This window comes from Equus caballus, chromosome 14 (genome assembly GCF_041296265.1).
Source record: "Equus caballus isolate H_3958 breed thoroughbred chromosome 14, TB-T2T, whole genome shotgun sequence".
Lineage (NCBI taxonomy): Eukaryota > Metazoa > Chordata > Mammalia > Perissodactyla > Equidae > Equus > Equus caballus.
In genome coordinates, this window is record NC_091697.1 from 51,065,940 (window position 1) to 51,079,614 (window position 13,675).

A 13,675-nucleotide genomic window follows, 5' to 3' on the forward strand; every position below is an offset into this window, starting at 1 on the left:
GGGCGGGGCGAGGGCGGAGCCGGGCCGGGTCCGAGGCGGGGCCTAGTCGTGGGCGGGGCTTCTTCGAGTTCCGGAGTCGAGTTGCTGCCTGGGCTAGAGTGGAGATGCAGCCGCCGCCCCGAAAAGTGAGCTTCATCTGGGAATGGGGACTCCTGGCGGGCTAGGGCAGGGGAGGGGGCTAAGGGGGCACCAGATCCGCAGTGGGGGACAAGGAGTGGGAAAGAGTCAGGGCCCAGCCCAGAAGTAACCGAGGAAACAGCCCAGCCACTCCCTGGCCCCGCCCCCTCACGGCTCCCTGGCTCCCTGCGCGGAGTGTTTTTCGGGTCTCCGCGCGGGAGCGGCGTGGGGGGGGGGGTCTTCATCCTCTTCTTATCCCTATAGGTGAAGCCGGCCCAGGAAGTGAAGCTTCGCTTCCTGGAGCAGCTGAACATCCTTCAGACCCGGCAGCAGAGGGAGGCGGATCTGCTGGAGGACATCAGGTAGCCCCTGACCCCCCCGACTCCCTCCACAAACCCCCACCTTCGCGGTCGCGCGCTGCATCTCTTCTCCGACATACAGCGTCGGGGCGGGGCGGCAGGGGGTGGGGCTGGGGGGCGAGAGACGAAGAGCTTTCCAGCCCATCCGTTCACAGCCCTCAGCCTAGGCCTGCCTCCCCAGATACCAAATAGGAATTATGACCTCTCCCACTCCAACACACACAAACACACGGGGTATCTCCTTCAAACTCGTTGACTCCATACCACTGCTTCCACCTCCACAATCAAGCTTAGGGCAGAATCCCCCCTCCCTCTTCTAGACCTGTTGGAAGGCTGGCGGACACTGTACCCAGGCCCCCCATCAGTCCTCACCTCCAAGCCCACAGATGGTTCTCCATGGGTGGGGAGGATCCCGCTGAGGCTCTGAGCAATGAGGTGAGGTTGTCCTTTGTTGCGGCTGCCCGAGGTGATCTCAAGGACTCTGTCTTCAGTCTCATTCCCTCATGGTGTAGTCACACTTTAGGCCTGGCTTCCCTCTTCCTCCTGCCCAGGCTGAGGAGAGGATTGAGGGTGGGAGAAGGGGACCAAACAGTAACAACACCCCACCCCCTAATCTCCACAGATCCTACAGCAAGCAGAGGGCAGCCATTGAACGAGAGTATGGGCAGGTATGGGATGCCTTTCTCTGGACCTTCCCTTTTGTTCTACACTACCAGCAGTGTCCCTCCACACATACCCCTCTTCTGGTCAAGTGCAAATTTGTAGAGTCAGGCAGATTTGTGTCAAATCTCTGCTGTGCTACTTTTTAGCTTTGTGACCTTGGGAAGTTATTTAGCCATTCTTGGCCTCAGTTTCTTTCTCTATGAAATGGTAATAATAATAATTGTACCTTCATGTAGGGTTGTTGTAAAGATGGAATAAGTTAATGTATGTAAAGCACTTAGCAAAGTGAGTGGCACATAATATGCATCCAGTGAATGGCATTATTATACTTTGATCCCATATTCTCCCAGTTGGGAAGTTTGAAAGGGAACTGGGTCTGTGATGACTTTCCCACCAGGCACTCCAGAAACTGGCTGGGCCATTCCTGAAGAGAGAAGGGCAGCGGAGTGGGGAGATGGACAGCAGGCGAGTCCCATGAAGGAGGGGGGCAAGTGGCCAAGAAGGGACGAGGAGCTCGACCCCAGAACCTATGGGGATGAGGGCCCAGTGGTGGGGGAGGGCACGTGAGCTCGAGGTAGAGCTGACACAGCAGCGGGAGAGAAGCTGACCCGGCAAGGACACTGTGGGTAGGGGGTGGAGGGCATGAGTGATCCTTGTGGCTGAGCTAATGGGCTGATCGATTGATGGGCTCCTAGACGAGGGGGGATGGGAAAGCACTCTGTCTCCCATGGTGTTTGGGGCAGGGCTGGGGGTCTCATGAAGCTTTAGAGTGCTCCCCTCCTCAACATAGACATTCTCTGGGGAGAGGCAGGATGGTGTTTGGTGCCTGGCGCTGCCTGCTGGATGCCACCGTGGCTGGGGGCCAAGCCCGGCTCCAGGCGTCCGACCGATACCGTGACCTGGCAGGGGGCACAGGGCGGAGTGCCAAGGAGCAGGTGCTTAGGAAGGTATGGCTCAGTGGATGGGATGAAGCAAGGGCTGGCTTGGGGCTGGAGGTGGTCTGTGTTAGGACATTGTGTGTCTATACCCCTAGGGAGCGGAGAACCTCCAGAGAGCGCAGGCTGAGGTGCTGCAGTCTGTCAGGGAGCTGAGCCGAAGTCGGAAGCTGTATGGGCAGCGGGAACGCGTGTGGGCCTTGGCACAGGAGAAGGCGGCTGATGTCCAGGCCAGGTGGGGTCATGGGGAGTTAGGAAGCCTGGGTGAGGGTCGGGGTGGAGCCGAGGCACCAAGGCTGGTCCTGACCCCACTCCACTTCCTCTCCTGCACAGGCTGAACCGAAGTGACCATGGGCTCTTCCACACCAGGACCAGCCTCCAGAAACTCAGCACTAAGGTTTGGGGGTTGCAGGCATGAGTAGGAGGCAGGAAAGAGGTGGGCAGAGTAGTTTAGTGCTTTGGAACCCAGGGGCATAAGTCTGAGAGACTGGGTTGAATCGAGGCTCCCCTGCTTCCTAAATGTGTAACCTTGGTTAACTAACTGGATCTCTCTGAGCCTCATTTTCTTCATCTATAAAATGGAAATAGTACTTTTCTTCTTCATTCCTTTAATATGCGTTTATTGAGGACTTCTGTGTATGGGCACTGCTCTAAACATTGGGATGCAGTGGAGAACACTACCAATGGAGTTGCTGCTCTCACAGCCTGATGAGGGGAGACAGATAGTAAATAAACAAATAAATAATTAGAGTAAATGAAAATAAAACAAAGTGCTATGATAAAGGGTAACAGGAGTGTAATTTAGAGAGAAAGCCACTCTGAGCAGGTGGCCTGAGTGTTAAGGAGCCAGCCAAAGATCTAGGGGAAGAACGTTCCAGGGAGAGGAAATGGTGAGTGCAGAGGCTCTGAGTGGGAACTTTGTAGGCTCAGGGAACTGAGAGAAGGCCAGTGTGGCTGGAGCACTGTGAGCAAAGCGCCGAGCACTGTGAAAAGAGGTCAGAGAGGTTGCAGGGGGCACCTTAAGTTGGACCTGGTAGACCACAGTAAGGAGCAGTTGGGATTTTATTTTAAATGTATGCAGATACCGCTAGAGGATTTTGAGCAGGAGTTGTATGTAAAATTTTCAGTGTAGTGCCAGGCATCTCAATAATGTGAGAATCCATTCTGGATCTGGGTTGACCTTGGAAGGACCCCAAGGGTCCAGGGCTCCCTTTTGACACTCTTTTCCCCTCCTAGCTGTCCGCTCAGTCAGCCCAGTACTCCCAGCAGCTGCGAGTGGCCCGCAATGAGTACCTGCTCAACTTGGCAGCCACAAATGCCCACCTTGACCACTACTACCAGGAGGAACTGCCGACCCTGCTCAAGGCCAGTCCCAGCCCAGATACCTGTGCTTCTCAACAACAAGGGGGGAGGGCTTCTCCCTGCTTCCCACCACTATGAGCCTGCTTAGGGTGGGGAGAAGATGCATACTTGGGTTCTGGTTCTGATTCTGCTTCAAGCTGGCTGCATGACATTGTGCAGGACACTTAACCCCTCTGAACTCCAGATTCCTCATCAGGGATAACCTCTGCTCTACCTACTTTATAAGACTAATGGGGCTCAAGGGAGAGAATGGATGTGAAAGTGCTTTTTAAACTGCTAAGTGCTTTGTACACAAGGGCCTCTTATTAGAAGCAATATAATGTCTTATTCCTTCCGTCTTTCCCATACTTCATGCCTATCACCCATCCAAACCTGGACAGAGACACTGCTTTGCAGTAGAGGCCTAGGGGGTGGCCAGGTGTCAGTGTCTTAGGTTTCTCTCCAGGCCCTGGTCAGCGAGCTGTTGGAACACTTGAGGGACCCCCTCACCTTACTGAGCCGCACTGAGCTGGAAGCTGCAGAGACGGCCCTGGAGCATGCCCACCGCGGGGGGCAGGCAACCTCCCAGGTGAGGGCTGTGCCCTGTAAGAGCTCCCCAGAGATCCTTTTTACCTTTCTCCCCTAACACAGACCACCCACTGCATGTCTGCCCTTTTCCTTCTCACCTTTCTTCCACGAGAGGCTGGGGACAGACTTGGAGAGGAAGCCAGTGACTGACTGACTTTTTCCAATCCCCAGGTAAGCTGGGAGGAGGATCTGAAGCTCTTTCTTCAGGAACCTGGAGTATTTTCCCCCACACCACCTCAGCAGTTTCAGCCAGCAGGGACGGATCAGGTGAGACCTCCCTGCTCGTTGGAACCAGGCCAAATGTAAAGGGGACTGTGGTTTAGGCCTCCTCCCCCATTATCTTTGTCCTGATATTGACTTAGCAGCTGTTAAACTGTGGAGAGGGGGTTTCAGAACTCCAGTTCACTGCCCTCCCACCAGGACACAAATTAACACACTTCATTCCACCTTTCTGTCCCTTCAGTGACTATCCTCTTCATTCCACCTCTGTCTCTCCACCCAGATCCCATTCCTGGGACTCTCTATGTCTGTGTGTCCACATGGACGCACCCCTGTGTCCATGGACATAAGTGTGTGCCCCACCTCTTTGTCTCTGTCCCTGGAGGTCAGGACAGAGAGAGGAAAACAAAGAGGGAACTGGAGGGAAGAGGGGTAGAGAAGGAGCAGCATCAGGCCCTCCTCACATTACCCCGGTCATCAGGTGTGTGTCTTGGAGCTGGAGGGGGGCGCAGGAAGCATGCCTGGGGAGAGCAGCCTGGAGAAAGAGGTTCAGCGCTGGACCAGCCGAGCTGCCCGTGACTACAAGATCCAGAACCACGGGCATCGGGTGAGGTGGGGGGTGCAGAGGTCGTGGGTGGGCAAGAAGAGCTGAGAGCTGGGGATCCTGGAGTCACTGGGGATGTCTTGGGACTGCAGGCAGGAGGGGAGGGAAAGACATTTTAAGCCAACAGTGTGGTACAGTGGTTTAGAGCACAGCTTTTGGAGTTAGACCCACCTGGGTACAAATCCTGCTCTGTTACTTCCAGTTATGTAACCGTGAGTAAGGGAGTGACTTAACCTCTCTGGACCTCAGTTTCCTCATCATTAAAGTGGGGCTAATGATAGCACCCTCCTCATAGGGAAGATTAAACGACATAATTCGTGTGAAGCAACTAGCAAAGTGCAGGTCCACAGTAAGTAGTGTCCCCATAGTATCTCCACCCACCCCTGTCCTCTGCCTTCCCAACCAGGTGCTGCAGCGGCTGGAGCAGAGGCGGCAGCAGGCTACGGAGCGAGAGGCTCCAGGCATAGAACAGCGGTTGCAGGAAGTGAGGGAGAGCATCAGGCGGGCACAGGTGAGGTAAAGCCCTGGGGGATAGGGCCACTGAGATCCCACCTCCTCAGGCAACACTCCCCTCCACTCCTCTGTCTCATGACGAGGAGGGGGGAGGCAGGAAGTAGAGAGTGGACGTATTTGGGGAGGCTCCACTCACCTCCCAAAGGCAGGCCCAGCCATAGCCTTGATTGAGCCCTCTTCCCCATGCCAGGTGAGCCAGGTGAAGGGGGCTGCCCGGCTGGCCCTGCTGCAGGGGGCTGGCCTGGATGTGCAGCATTGGCTGAAGCCAGCCATGACCCAGGCTCAGGATGAGGTGGAGCAGGAGCGACGGCTCAGTGAGGCTCGGCTGTCCCAGAGGGACCTCTCTCCCACGGTGAGCCCCCTCCACTGCCTACCCATACACACCCTGGAGGGTAAAACTCCTCAGTGGAAGGCAGACCCTGTAAAGTGGGAATCCCAACAGTACCTAACTCAGAGGATGGTTGTGAGGCGTAAATGAAATCATTTAAGTGTAATTCTTTGCATCGTTTGTAGCATATAGAGTCCTCAACAAACTTTTATAATGAAAATAGGATGCTGGTTATGAACTGAGGTTCTAGGAGCAAGACTGTAAGGGTTCAAGTACCAGCCACTCGCTTACTAGTTGTGTGATCTTGGAAAGTGACTTAACCGTTCTGAGCCTTAGTTTCCTCATAAGTAAAATGAGGTTAATAGTTATGCAAAATAACCCTGGGTTATTATACATCATATGTGACATACATAAGATACTTAGCATTGTGCCTGGCACACAGTAAGCACAAACACTGTGAGTCTGCCGTTATTGGCAGTGTTACCCTGCTCCGTGGTGATTTTGCTTGTGATACGTGGTGGACTACCTTGGAGGAGGATCTGCTGCCTTCTTTAAGGGTGGGATGGAGGAGTGGGAGACACAATGGATGCTTGAGAGCAGGCCCTGCAATGATGTCTGTTCTCTGCCCCCTTCAGGCTGAGGATGCTGAGCTCTCTGACTTTGAGGAATGTGAGGAGACAGGGGAGCTCTTTGAGGAGCCCGCCCCCCCAGCCCTTGCCACCAGGCCCCTCCCCTGTCCGGCACATGTCGTGTTTGGCTATCAGGTGTGAATGGGGGTGGGGACCTCAGATGGGCAGGGATGGGGGACAGCCAAGTCCTGAATCCTTCCTTGTGGGGCCCAGGCAGGGCGTGAGGACGAGCTGACCATCACAGAGGGCGAGTGGCTGGAGGTCATAGAGGAGGGAGATGCTGACGAATGGGTTAAGGTGGGTATGGACCCGGGGCTTTGACCTTGACGGGGGAGAGGGAGGCAGGAGGGACTTCTCTGTGGCCTGCAAGGACCCAGCCAGGCAAAGCTAGAACCCTGTGTGGAGGAGGGCCAGGGCTGTGGACTGCTGAGGCAAGTCTGCTGTCTCTTCACATTGCTGGGTGAGCAGGCTCGGAACCAGCATGGCGAGGTAGGCTTTGTCCCTGAGCGGTATCTCAACTTCCCGGACTTCTCCTTCCCTGAGAGCGGCCATGACAGCGAGAATCCCTCGGGGGCAGAGCCCACAGGTAGGAAAGGGAAATTCTGGGTCAGGGGACCCTAGGTATGGAAAAGAGTTACTGAGTAGTTGTTGCCCTGGGTGTCATGGTCCTGAGCACCACCACCCACCACCTCCCCTCCCCATCTCTCCTGGGCTTCGGCAGCGTTCCTAGCCCGCGCCTTGTACAGCTACGCAGGACAGAGCGCAGAGGAGCTGAGCTTCCCTGAGGGGGCGCTCATCCGCCTGCTGCCCCGGGCCCAGGATGGAGTGGATGACGGCTTCTGGAGGGGAGAATTTGGGGGCCATGTTGGGGTCTTCCCCTCTCTGCTGGTTGAGGAGCTGCTTGGCCCTCCAGGGCCATCTGAACTCTCAGATCCTGAACAGGTGAGGCTTTCTTCTCTCTGGGTCCGCCAGGCATCTCTGGGCTGACCCTCCTACCATAGTGAGGTCCCAGATTCATCTTAATCCCCCCTCCCCTCTCCAGGTTTACCTCCTATAGAGGCTTGAGCCTCCCCATCTCCTTTGGCTGGGTAAAGAAAAGGGAAACTAAGGCAGTCTTCATTAAGAGTTTGGTGGAGAGAGCTGGGTAGATCTGAGTTCAGATTCCTATTGCATTACGTTGGGCAGGCATTTAACCTCTGGGCTTATTTCTTCATGTGTAAAACAGGGATAATAATACTCACTTCTTCAGGCTACCTATTCTGATCAGAGGTAATGGAGGTCAAGCCCTGAGCACAGTGGCCCACAGGAGGTGCTTTCATATAGGGTACCTATTGTTGTAATGCAGCAGGAAGAACAGAGGAGTGAGAGCCAGGAGACCTGGGCCAGGACTCTCCACTAACTGGCTCCATGATTTCGAATAGATGGCTTAACCTGAATCTCATCTCTAACATAGGAATCATAAAAATCCCCACCTCACAGGGTGGTAGTGAGGAATGAATGAATTAGTGCATTTAAAATGCTAGCAGAATGTCTGGGACATAGCAAGTGCCAATACATATTGGCTGTTAAAATGTGTATCAGCTACAACCCACCCAGATACAAGCATTTGGCCACTGTCTGTACTGGGGAGAGATGGGACAGGAATTGAAGATGGGATGAGAGGAAAAGCTGGTGAAACCTTCCTACATGCTAGGAATAACTCTGTGTCCCCCTTATCCCCAGATGCTGCCATCCCCTTCTCCTCCCAGCTTCTCCCCTCCTGCACCCACCTCTGCCTTGGAGGGGCCCCCTGCACCTGTCCTACCTGGGGGTGAGTAGAGGGAATTGGGGGCTCTGGGAGGGGAAGAGACAGGAAGGAGGAGGAAGCTTGGGACTCCTGGGTTACACTTGGCTCTTCTGCCTGCCCTTGGGAACCTCCTCCGTTAGGCTCACTGAAGCATGATGGTGGGAAGAGTTTGGGCTTTGGAGCCAGACCCACTGTTCAGACTCCACTCTGTGACTTCCTAGTGTGTGATTTGGGGTGGGATGTTTAACCTGTCTGGGTCTTTACAAATTGGGAAAGGACCCTACCTCATTGAGTTGTTGTGAGAGTTAAAAAGATGTCTGTAAAGTGTCCAGCATTGTGCCTGGCACAGAGCAAGCATGCAAGTAATAGCTGTTTTCTCATTATTATTATTATTTAAAAAATTAGCTTTTCCCACAGGGTTCCCAATATACTTCCTCTACTCTTAGTGTTCTTGAATCCTGCAAACACCTCAGTATGTGCCATCATTTTCCTTCTTGGAATGTCCCCCTTATCTAAAACCTTCGGGTACTTTGACTTTCTTCACTGAGCCTCCTTCCCTGACCCTGGAGACTCCTTGCATTTTCTGCACCCCCCTCTCCAGCACCCGTAGTTCACTTTGCATGATTTAGCATTCATTCATTCATCATGTTTGTTGGTGTTTCGTTATTGGGCTCCTGACAGCCCCTGGCAGTTGGGCGTGCTGTGGATCAGACCTTCCTTTCTCTGGTACCTTGAACAGGGCTGATTATACAGCAGGTGCCCAATAAGTGTTGAGTAGTGACTGATGGATTGATGGGCCAGGTTGCTGACTATTTCTTAATTCAACAAATATTTAGAGAGTGCCACTGTCCTAAGTGCTGGAGATAACAGCAGTGAACAAAACAGCCTGAAGACTGACTTTTTTCCAGACCAAGACCTGGACTGCCCTGGACCCCTGGACATGATGGCGCCTCGACTCAGGCCGGTAAGGGCCCCTCCTTGAAGGAGATTGTGTGGAGAGGGGTCATTCCAACTGGTCCTGTTTTGTCTGCGGGGCTGAAGGAACGGACTGGGTATCTCCAAGGGAGACCTGTGGAGCACTGACTGTGTGTCCCTACAGATGCGTCCACCGCCTCCCCCACCAGCCAAAGCCCCGGATCCTGGCCACCCAGATCCCCTCACCTGAAGCCAGGGGATCTCTGCCCCCCAGTGATGCTGCCGCCCCTATCTCCACGCTGTCAGAGAACACCCCCTCAATGATCCAGAGTGACACAGCCAAAAGCAGGAATCTTCCCCATTTCCACTCTCACTTCCAGGAGTAGAAACTTCCCCTCTCCCCATTTCTGGGGCTAGAACCCACTCCTTTTCCCCCATCGTGCTCCTGCCATTTCTAGGGCTGGAACTACTCCTTTCTCTTCTGCCACCACCCATCTCTAAGGTGGTGAAATGTCCTGAAATCTCTGGGGCTGGAACCCATCCCTCAAAGTCTTGAGTGGCTCCGGCCCATCTGTGTATGCACCCTGGCTCTGTGTCCCACCCCACTCCAGATGCCAGGGCCACTGGGTTGGGTGCTGGGACAGGGGTGGGCCTGTCAGAAGGAGCTGGAGCCAGTATGCAAAGCAGCTGTAATGGTCTGAGCGGATTTATTGACAGTGAATAAAGGGCACGAAGCCCAAGCCAGAGCCTAGGCCTCTTGTGCCAACAGGGCAGGGGACTAAGGTGCTATTGCTTTAGTGGCCTACCAAGGGCAGGGGCCTACTCCCAGCCGCCATGCTCTAACATATGGAGCTAGGTGATGGGGAAGGTGGGTCAGGTGGCCTGTTGGCAGGCAGGGGATGGGAAGAGACTGAGGGCCGGGCGTGGGGGGAACCTCTCCCGAGGTCCCTCTGCCTGAGACCGTGCAACTCCAGGTGGAAGTAAGGCTGGTCCCTCAGCTGGGGGGCAGGGCTGTCGAGTGGAGAGGAGGGGCTTCATGCCCACCCACCCTGGCCCTGCCAGCTGGTAGTCCATCAGCGCAATGAGAAGGAGGCTTGGAGGAGAGGAAGGGTAACAGTGTTGCCTCCTATTCAAACTGTGTCCCAGCTTTTTCCCAGGGGTTGCAGGACCTTCCCTATTCCCTGGAGCACATGCCCACTCCCCACCACCAAACCAAGGAACTTATAGCAAAGGCTAAGCCTGTAGTTTACCCTGGGTATACAGGGAGCCAATGGGCTCAGGTAGCTTAAGTAGGGGGTGGGAGGATGAAATTATCTGACTTGGGGCCCGGGCAGACTCACCTCACACACCCCCTGCTCCCCGTGGTGGGGACACCTGAGAGAGAGAGGAGGGGTCAACAGTAGGAAAACAGGACATGGGTTATATTAGTGCCCCCAAGAGTAGGGGACAATAAGAGCTGAGCACACCACAGCCCACCATAGCCCTGGCCATGTCTTCATACCTGGTGATCTGAGGTGTCCAGTTTGCTTGGCTGTCCATTTGACTCTTGACTGGCCAGCCCTGGGCTTGGGCCCCTCCCTCCAGCCCCCAGTGTTGGCTCTGCAGAGGCTCCAGGGTCCCCCTCAAGTGCACGAGGGACAAGGCTGTCCCTGAATCCTCCATTCTGCACTGGGGGACTGGTGATGGCTGGGGGCTGTGGCCTCTCAGGAGGCAGGCTCTCAATGGCGGGCATCCCTGCCCTGGCATGCCCTCCCCCAGACCCCTGACCACCCCCTGGGTCCTGCCCCCCACCAGACCCCCAGCTCCTGTCCGTGGGGGAGCCATCACGATGCTCATGTAGCCCGTAGCGCTTCTCAATGTGTGTCACCCGGAACCTGGGAGGGGAGGGAACACTGGGGCTTAGGACCACAACTCAGAGGCTGCTTGGCCCTTCCCTCCAACCAGGAATATTCTGGGTTTGATGGCCATTTCCCTCTGGCCTAGGGCAGGGGAGGCCTCATCAGATTGTGGGGCACATTGTGCAGCCTGACTCCTGCTGTAGCTCACAGTCCAGGAAGAAAGAGTCGGCGCCAACCTTTGGAGTCAGGTGCCTGATCATTGGGGCCCGCACCTCAACCTCCCTTTCCCTGGGGTACTCTGTCCCCACCTGCCCACAGAGAACACGGTGGTTTCCCCAGGCCGGGGGCGGCTCTTTCCTTCCTTGGAGCGTCCCTGACGGACAAGTGGAGGCCTCTTGTTGCGGCTGCAATGGATGCAAGGGGCTGAAGAGCCCAGGTGCACTGTGTGATGATGGGAGGGGGCTCCATCCGTCAGGCTGGAGCTGGCATCCACGCTGGACAATAGGGAGGAAGGGAGAGAAGGGGTGATATTCCCATTTCCCCTCCTGTTCCATTTTCTCCTGTCCTTTCAGTGTGCTTCTTAAACCCCCAGATGCTCCACTTTCCCCAGGGTCCAACATTCTTTTCTTGTCTTATTCTAATAAACTCAATATTAAGATGTTATTGACCATGTGTTCTGCCTGGCAGGGCTGTTTGCTAAAGAGGGCCGTGCTTAAGCCAAAGGAGTGGCACAAGGGGTGAATGTTAGGCTTGATGACATCCAGATGGGAGATAGGGTTTTAAGGACTCAGGACTTCTACAAAACTTTTTTCCTATAGGTTGGCCAGCCTTGCTCTCCTCTGCCGACCCCAGACATGCAAGGGGACTTGGTGAGGATTGTGCTGGAGGAGAGGGTACTCTCCAAGGCAAGCTAAGTCTCATAAGCCCTTGTTTCCAGCTCACCTGGACAGCTGCACTGTCCCTTCTCCTTCACTATCCCCCAGCATCTCCTTCAAGGCCTCAGCATTGGCTGAGGGGAGAAGGAAAAGAGGGAGTCAGTGGAGGTGGAGGTCAGGGCAAGAGAAAGTCAAGGATAGGGGAGCAAGGGGCTAGCCTACACGCACCTTCATTTTGGATGATGCAGCGAACAATCCTCTCTACTGTGTCCTCATTCATGTCATCGTCCTCAGCTGAAGGATGAAAGAGGTTGGCAAGGAAGCAGGAAATGAGTCAGCTTTGCAGGGACATTACCTGGTGGCTTCTGTGACTTATTGCTCAAGACATACCTCTTTACCTATGTGCCATCATGCTGAACGTTAGCATTTCAGGGGCCAGGGCAGAAAAGATATGGAAATCAATGGGAGCCCAAGACTGCCATCAGTGGGCCCTTCCCACCAATGCTGCCTTCTCTAGCCTTGCTTTCAGGGTGGTGTCACCCCCACTTACTGACTCAAGAAGGCATCACTAGGCCTACTGAAGGCTTGGTCGGGATTTGGCCTAGGTCTGTGGGCCAGGAAAGCAGAAGGGGGTGTGGGGAGATGGGTAAGGGATAAAGGTGACTGAGCCAGGTTCTAGGCTCCTCACTCACGGGGCTGGAGCTGGGCGTCGTCAGGCTCCGAGCCCCTCGAGGTGCGGCATCGGTACCCCTTCTTCTTGAGCACGTGGCAGATCATGAAGCCTACGAGGCCCATAAGGAAGAAGACCAGCACAAGCAGGAAGAGCATGTACAGCCCATGTTGGGGCGGCTCCAGGTCAGGCTGTGGTTCCGACATGAGGCCCTGGGGGGCGAGCGCGGGCCAGGGCGCCTCCTGGGGTTAGGGGGCTGCAGCTAGGGATGGGGGGATGGGGGTGACAGGAATGCCGTCCTCAAGATCCGAAATGAGCAAGCCTCCCAGGTCCGGCCCCACCCCCTACCCAACCAAGGAGCTGTCCGTGCCAGGGGTGCTGGTCCGGGCCAGGGGTGCCAGACGGAGGCTGCGCAAGCCCTCTTCCACGACCCTGGTCCCGCTTCCCCGACGCCCAGGGGGTTCCCCTTTCCAGCTTGTCCTGCGCTTCCGTCCCTCCCAAGGACACTGCAGAGCGAGATGGGACGGAATTCTCAGGCGGCCGGCGCAAGAATCACACCTGAGTCAGCGTCCGCACCTCCTCCGCGCCGGCCTGAGTCAGGCCTCTGCAGCCCCCTCCCCTGCCTGTACTCCCGCGCACACCCCTCCCTTTGATTCCTCCCATCCTGACCGCTTGGCCCACCCGGTACCGGTGGTTTGGTTGTGGCTCCGGCTCCGGCTTGGGTTCCGGCTCCAGGGGCGTCCTAGTCCGGCTCAGGGCCCCCGACGCCCTCCCGGCGTTCATCCCTTGCTTCCTCCCCCTCCCCCCTTCGCCGCCTCACCGGCTCCGGACTGCGGCTGCAGATACCGGTGCCGCGGCAGGCGGGGGGAGGGAAGGATGGAGAGGGATGCGGGCTGGTTGGGAGCGACGGCAGGCTCTGGACAACTCTGGCCCTGGGAAGGGGAGGAGATCGGGGGCGCCGCAGCCGCCCTGGTTCCCAAATGCCCTCGCCCGTCGCCGGTCCGGGACCAGGGGGCGGAGCGCAGGTGTGCGGGGCGGAGAGCTAGAGCCTTGCGCGCTTGTGAGCGCAAATGTGGTGCGCGCGTGACTGCGCCGGGCCCCCCCGGGGGACTGTGCGGCGCCGAGTCTGGGTCCGGGTCCGGGTCCGGGTGGGGAGGACAGGCAGTCAGGCAAGAATGCTCTCCACTGATCTATCCGGCACGCCTGGCGCGGCTTCCGCCCCCAGAGGCCCAAGCGGGTGGATAGGCTGGAATCTTCCCAGCGGGCCGGAGGAAGGCCGCTTTGTGCACCCGACA

The 13,675-nt window shown here is 56.2% G+C and overlaps 2 protein-coding genes across 12 annotated transcripts; one reads left to right on the forward strand and one right to left on the reverse strand.

Annotated features, from left to right (window-relative positions):
* Positions 1-11,498, forward strand: FCHSD1 (FCH and double SH3 domains 1). 10 transcript variants are annotated; one of them, XM_070234082.1, is made up of 21 exons: positions 19-125; positions 382-479; positions 797-911; positions 1,099-1,144; positions 1,537-1,604; positions 1,951-2,086; positions 2,173-2,309; positions 2,408-2,471; positions 3,311-3,439; positions 3,882-4,004; positions 4,175-4,270; positions 4,704-4,829; positions 5,233-5,337; positions 5,530-5,691; positions 6,303-6,431; positions 6,510-6,593; positions 6,765-6,882; positions 7,018-7,238; positions 8,019-8,106; positions 8,991-9,046; positions 9,182-11,498. In XM_070234082.1, the coding sequence occupies exons 3-21, from the start codon at positions 907-909 to the stop codon at positions 9,245-9,247; spliced, it is 1,959 nt and encodes a 652-aa protein (XP_070090183.1). In that variant the 5' UTR covers positions 19-125; positions 382-479; positions 797-906; the 3' UTR covers positions 9,248-11,498. The 10 variants fall into 10 exon arrangements, with proteins under 10 accessions (XP_023473287.1, XP_070090183.1, XP_023473289.1 ...); XM_023617523.2 differs by having other exon boundaries at positions 55-125; positions 1,930-2,086; positions 8,919-9,046; XM_070234080.1 differs by having other exon boundaries at positions 55-125; positions 1,930-2,086.
* Positions 9,688-13,368, reverse strand: RELL2 (RELT like 2). Of its 2 annotated transcripts, none has more exons than XM_023617527.2 (8): positions 13,062-13,368; positions 12,403-12,642; positions 11,939-12,004; positions 11,778-11,844; positions 11,144-11,329; positions 10,499-10,871; positions 10,338-10,371; positions 9,688-10,090 (listed from the first exon to the last, which is right to left on the reverse strand). In XM_023617527.2, exons 2-7 carry the CDS (start codon positions 12,584-12,586, stop codon positions 10,339-10,341), a joined length of 909 nt encoding a protein of 302 aa, XP_023473295.1. In that variant the 5' UTR covers positions 12,587-12,642; positions 13,062-13,368; the 3' UTR covers positions 9,688-10,090; position 10,338. The 2 variants fall into 2 exon arrangements, with proteins under 2 accessions (XP_023473295.1, XP_023473294.1); XM_023617526.2 differs by having other exon boundaries at positions 13,069-13,207.
* Between the last annotated feature and the right edge of the window lie 307 nt (positions 13,369-13,675).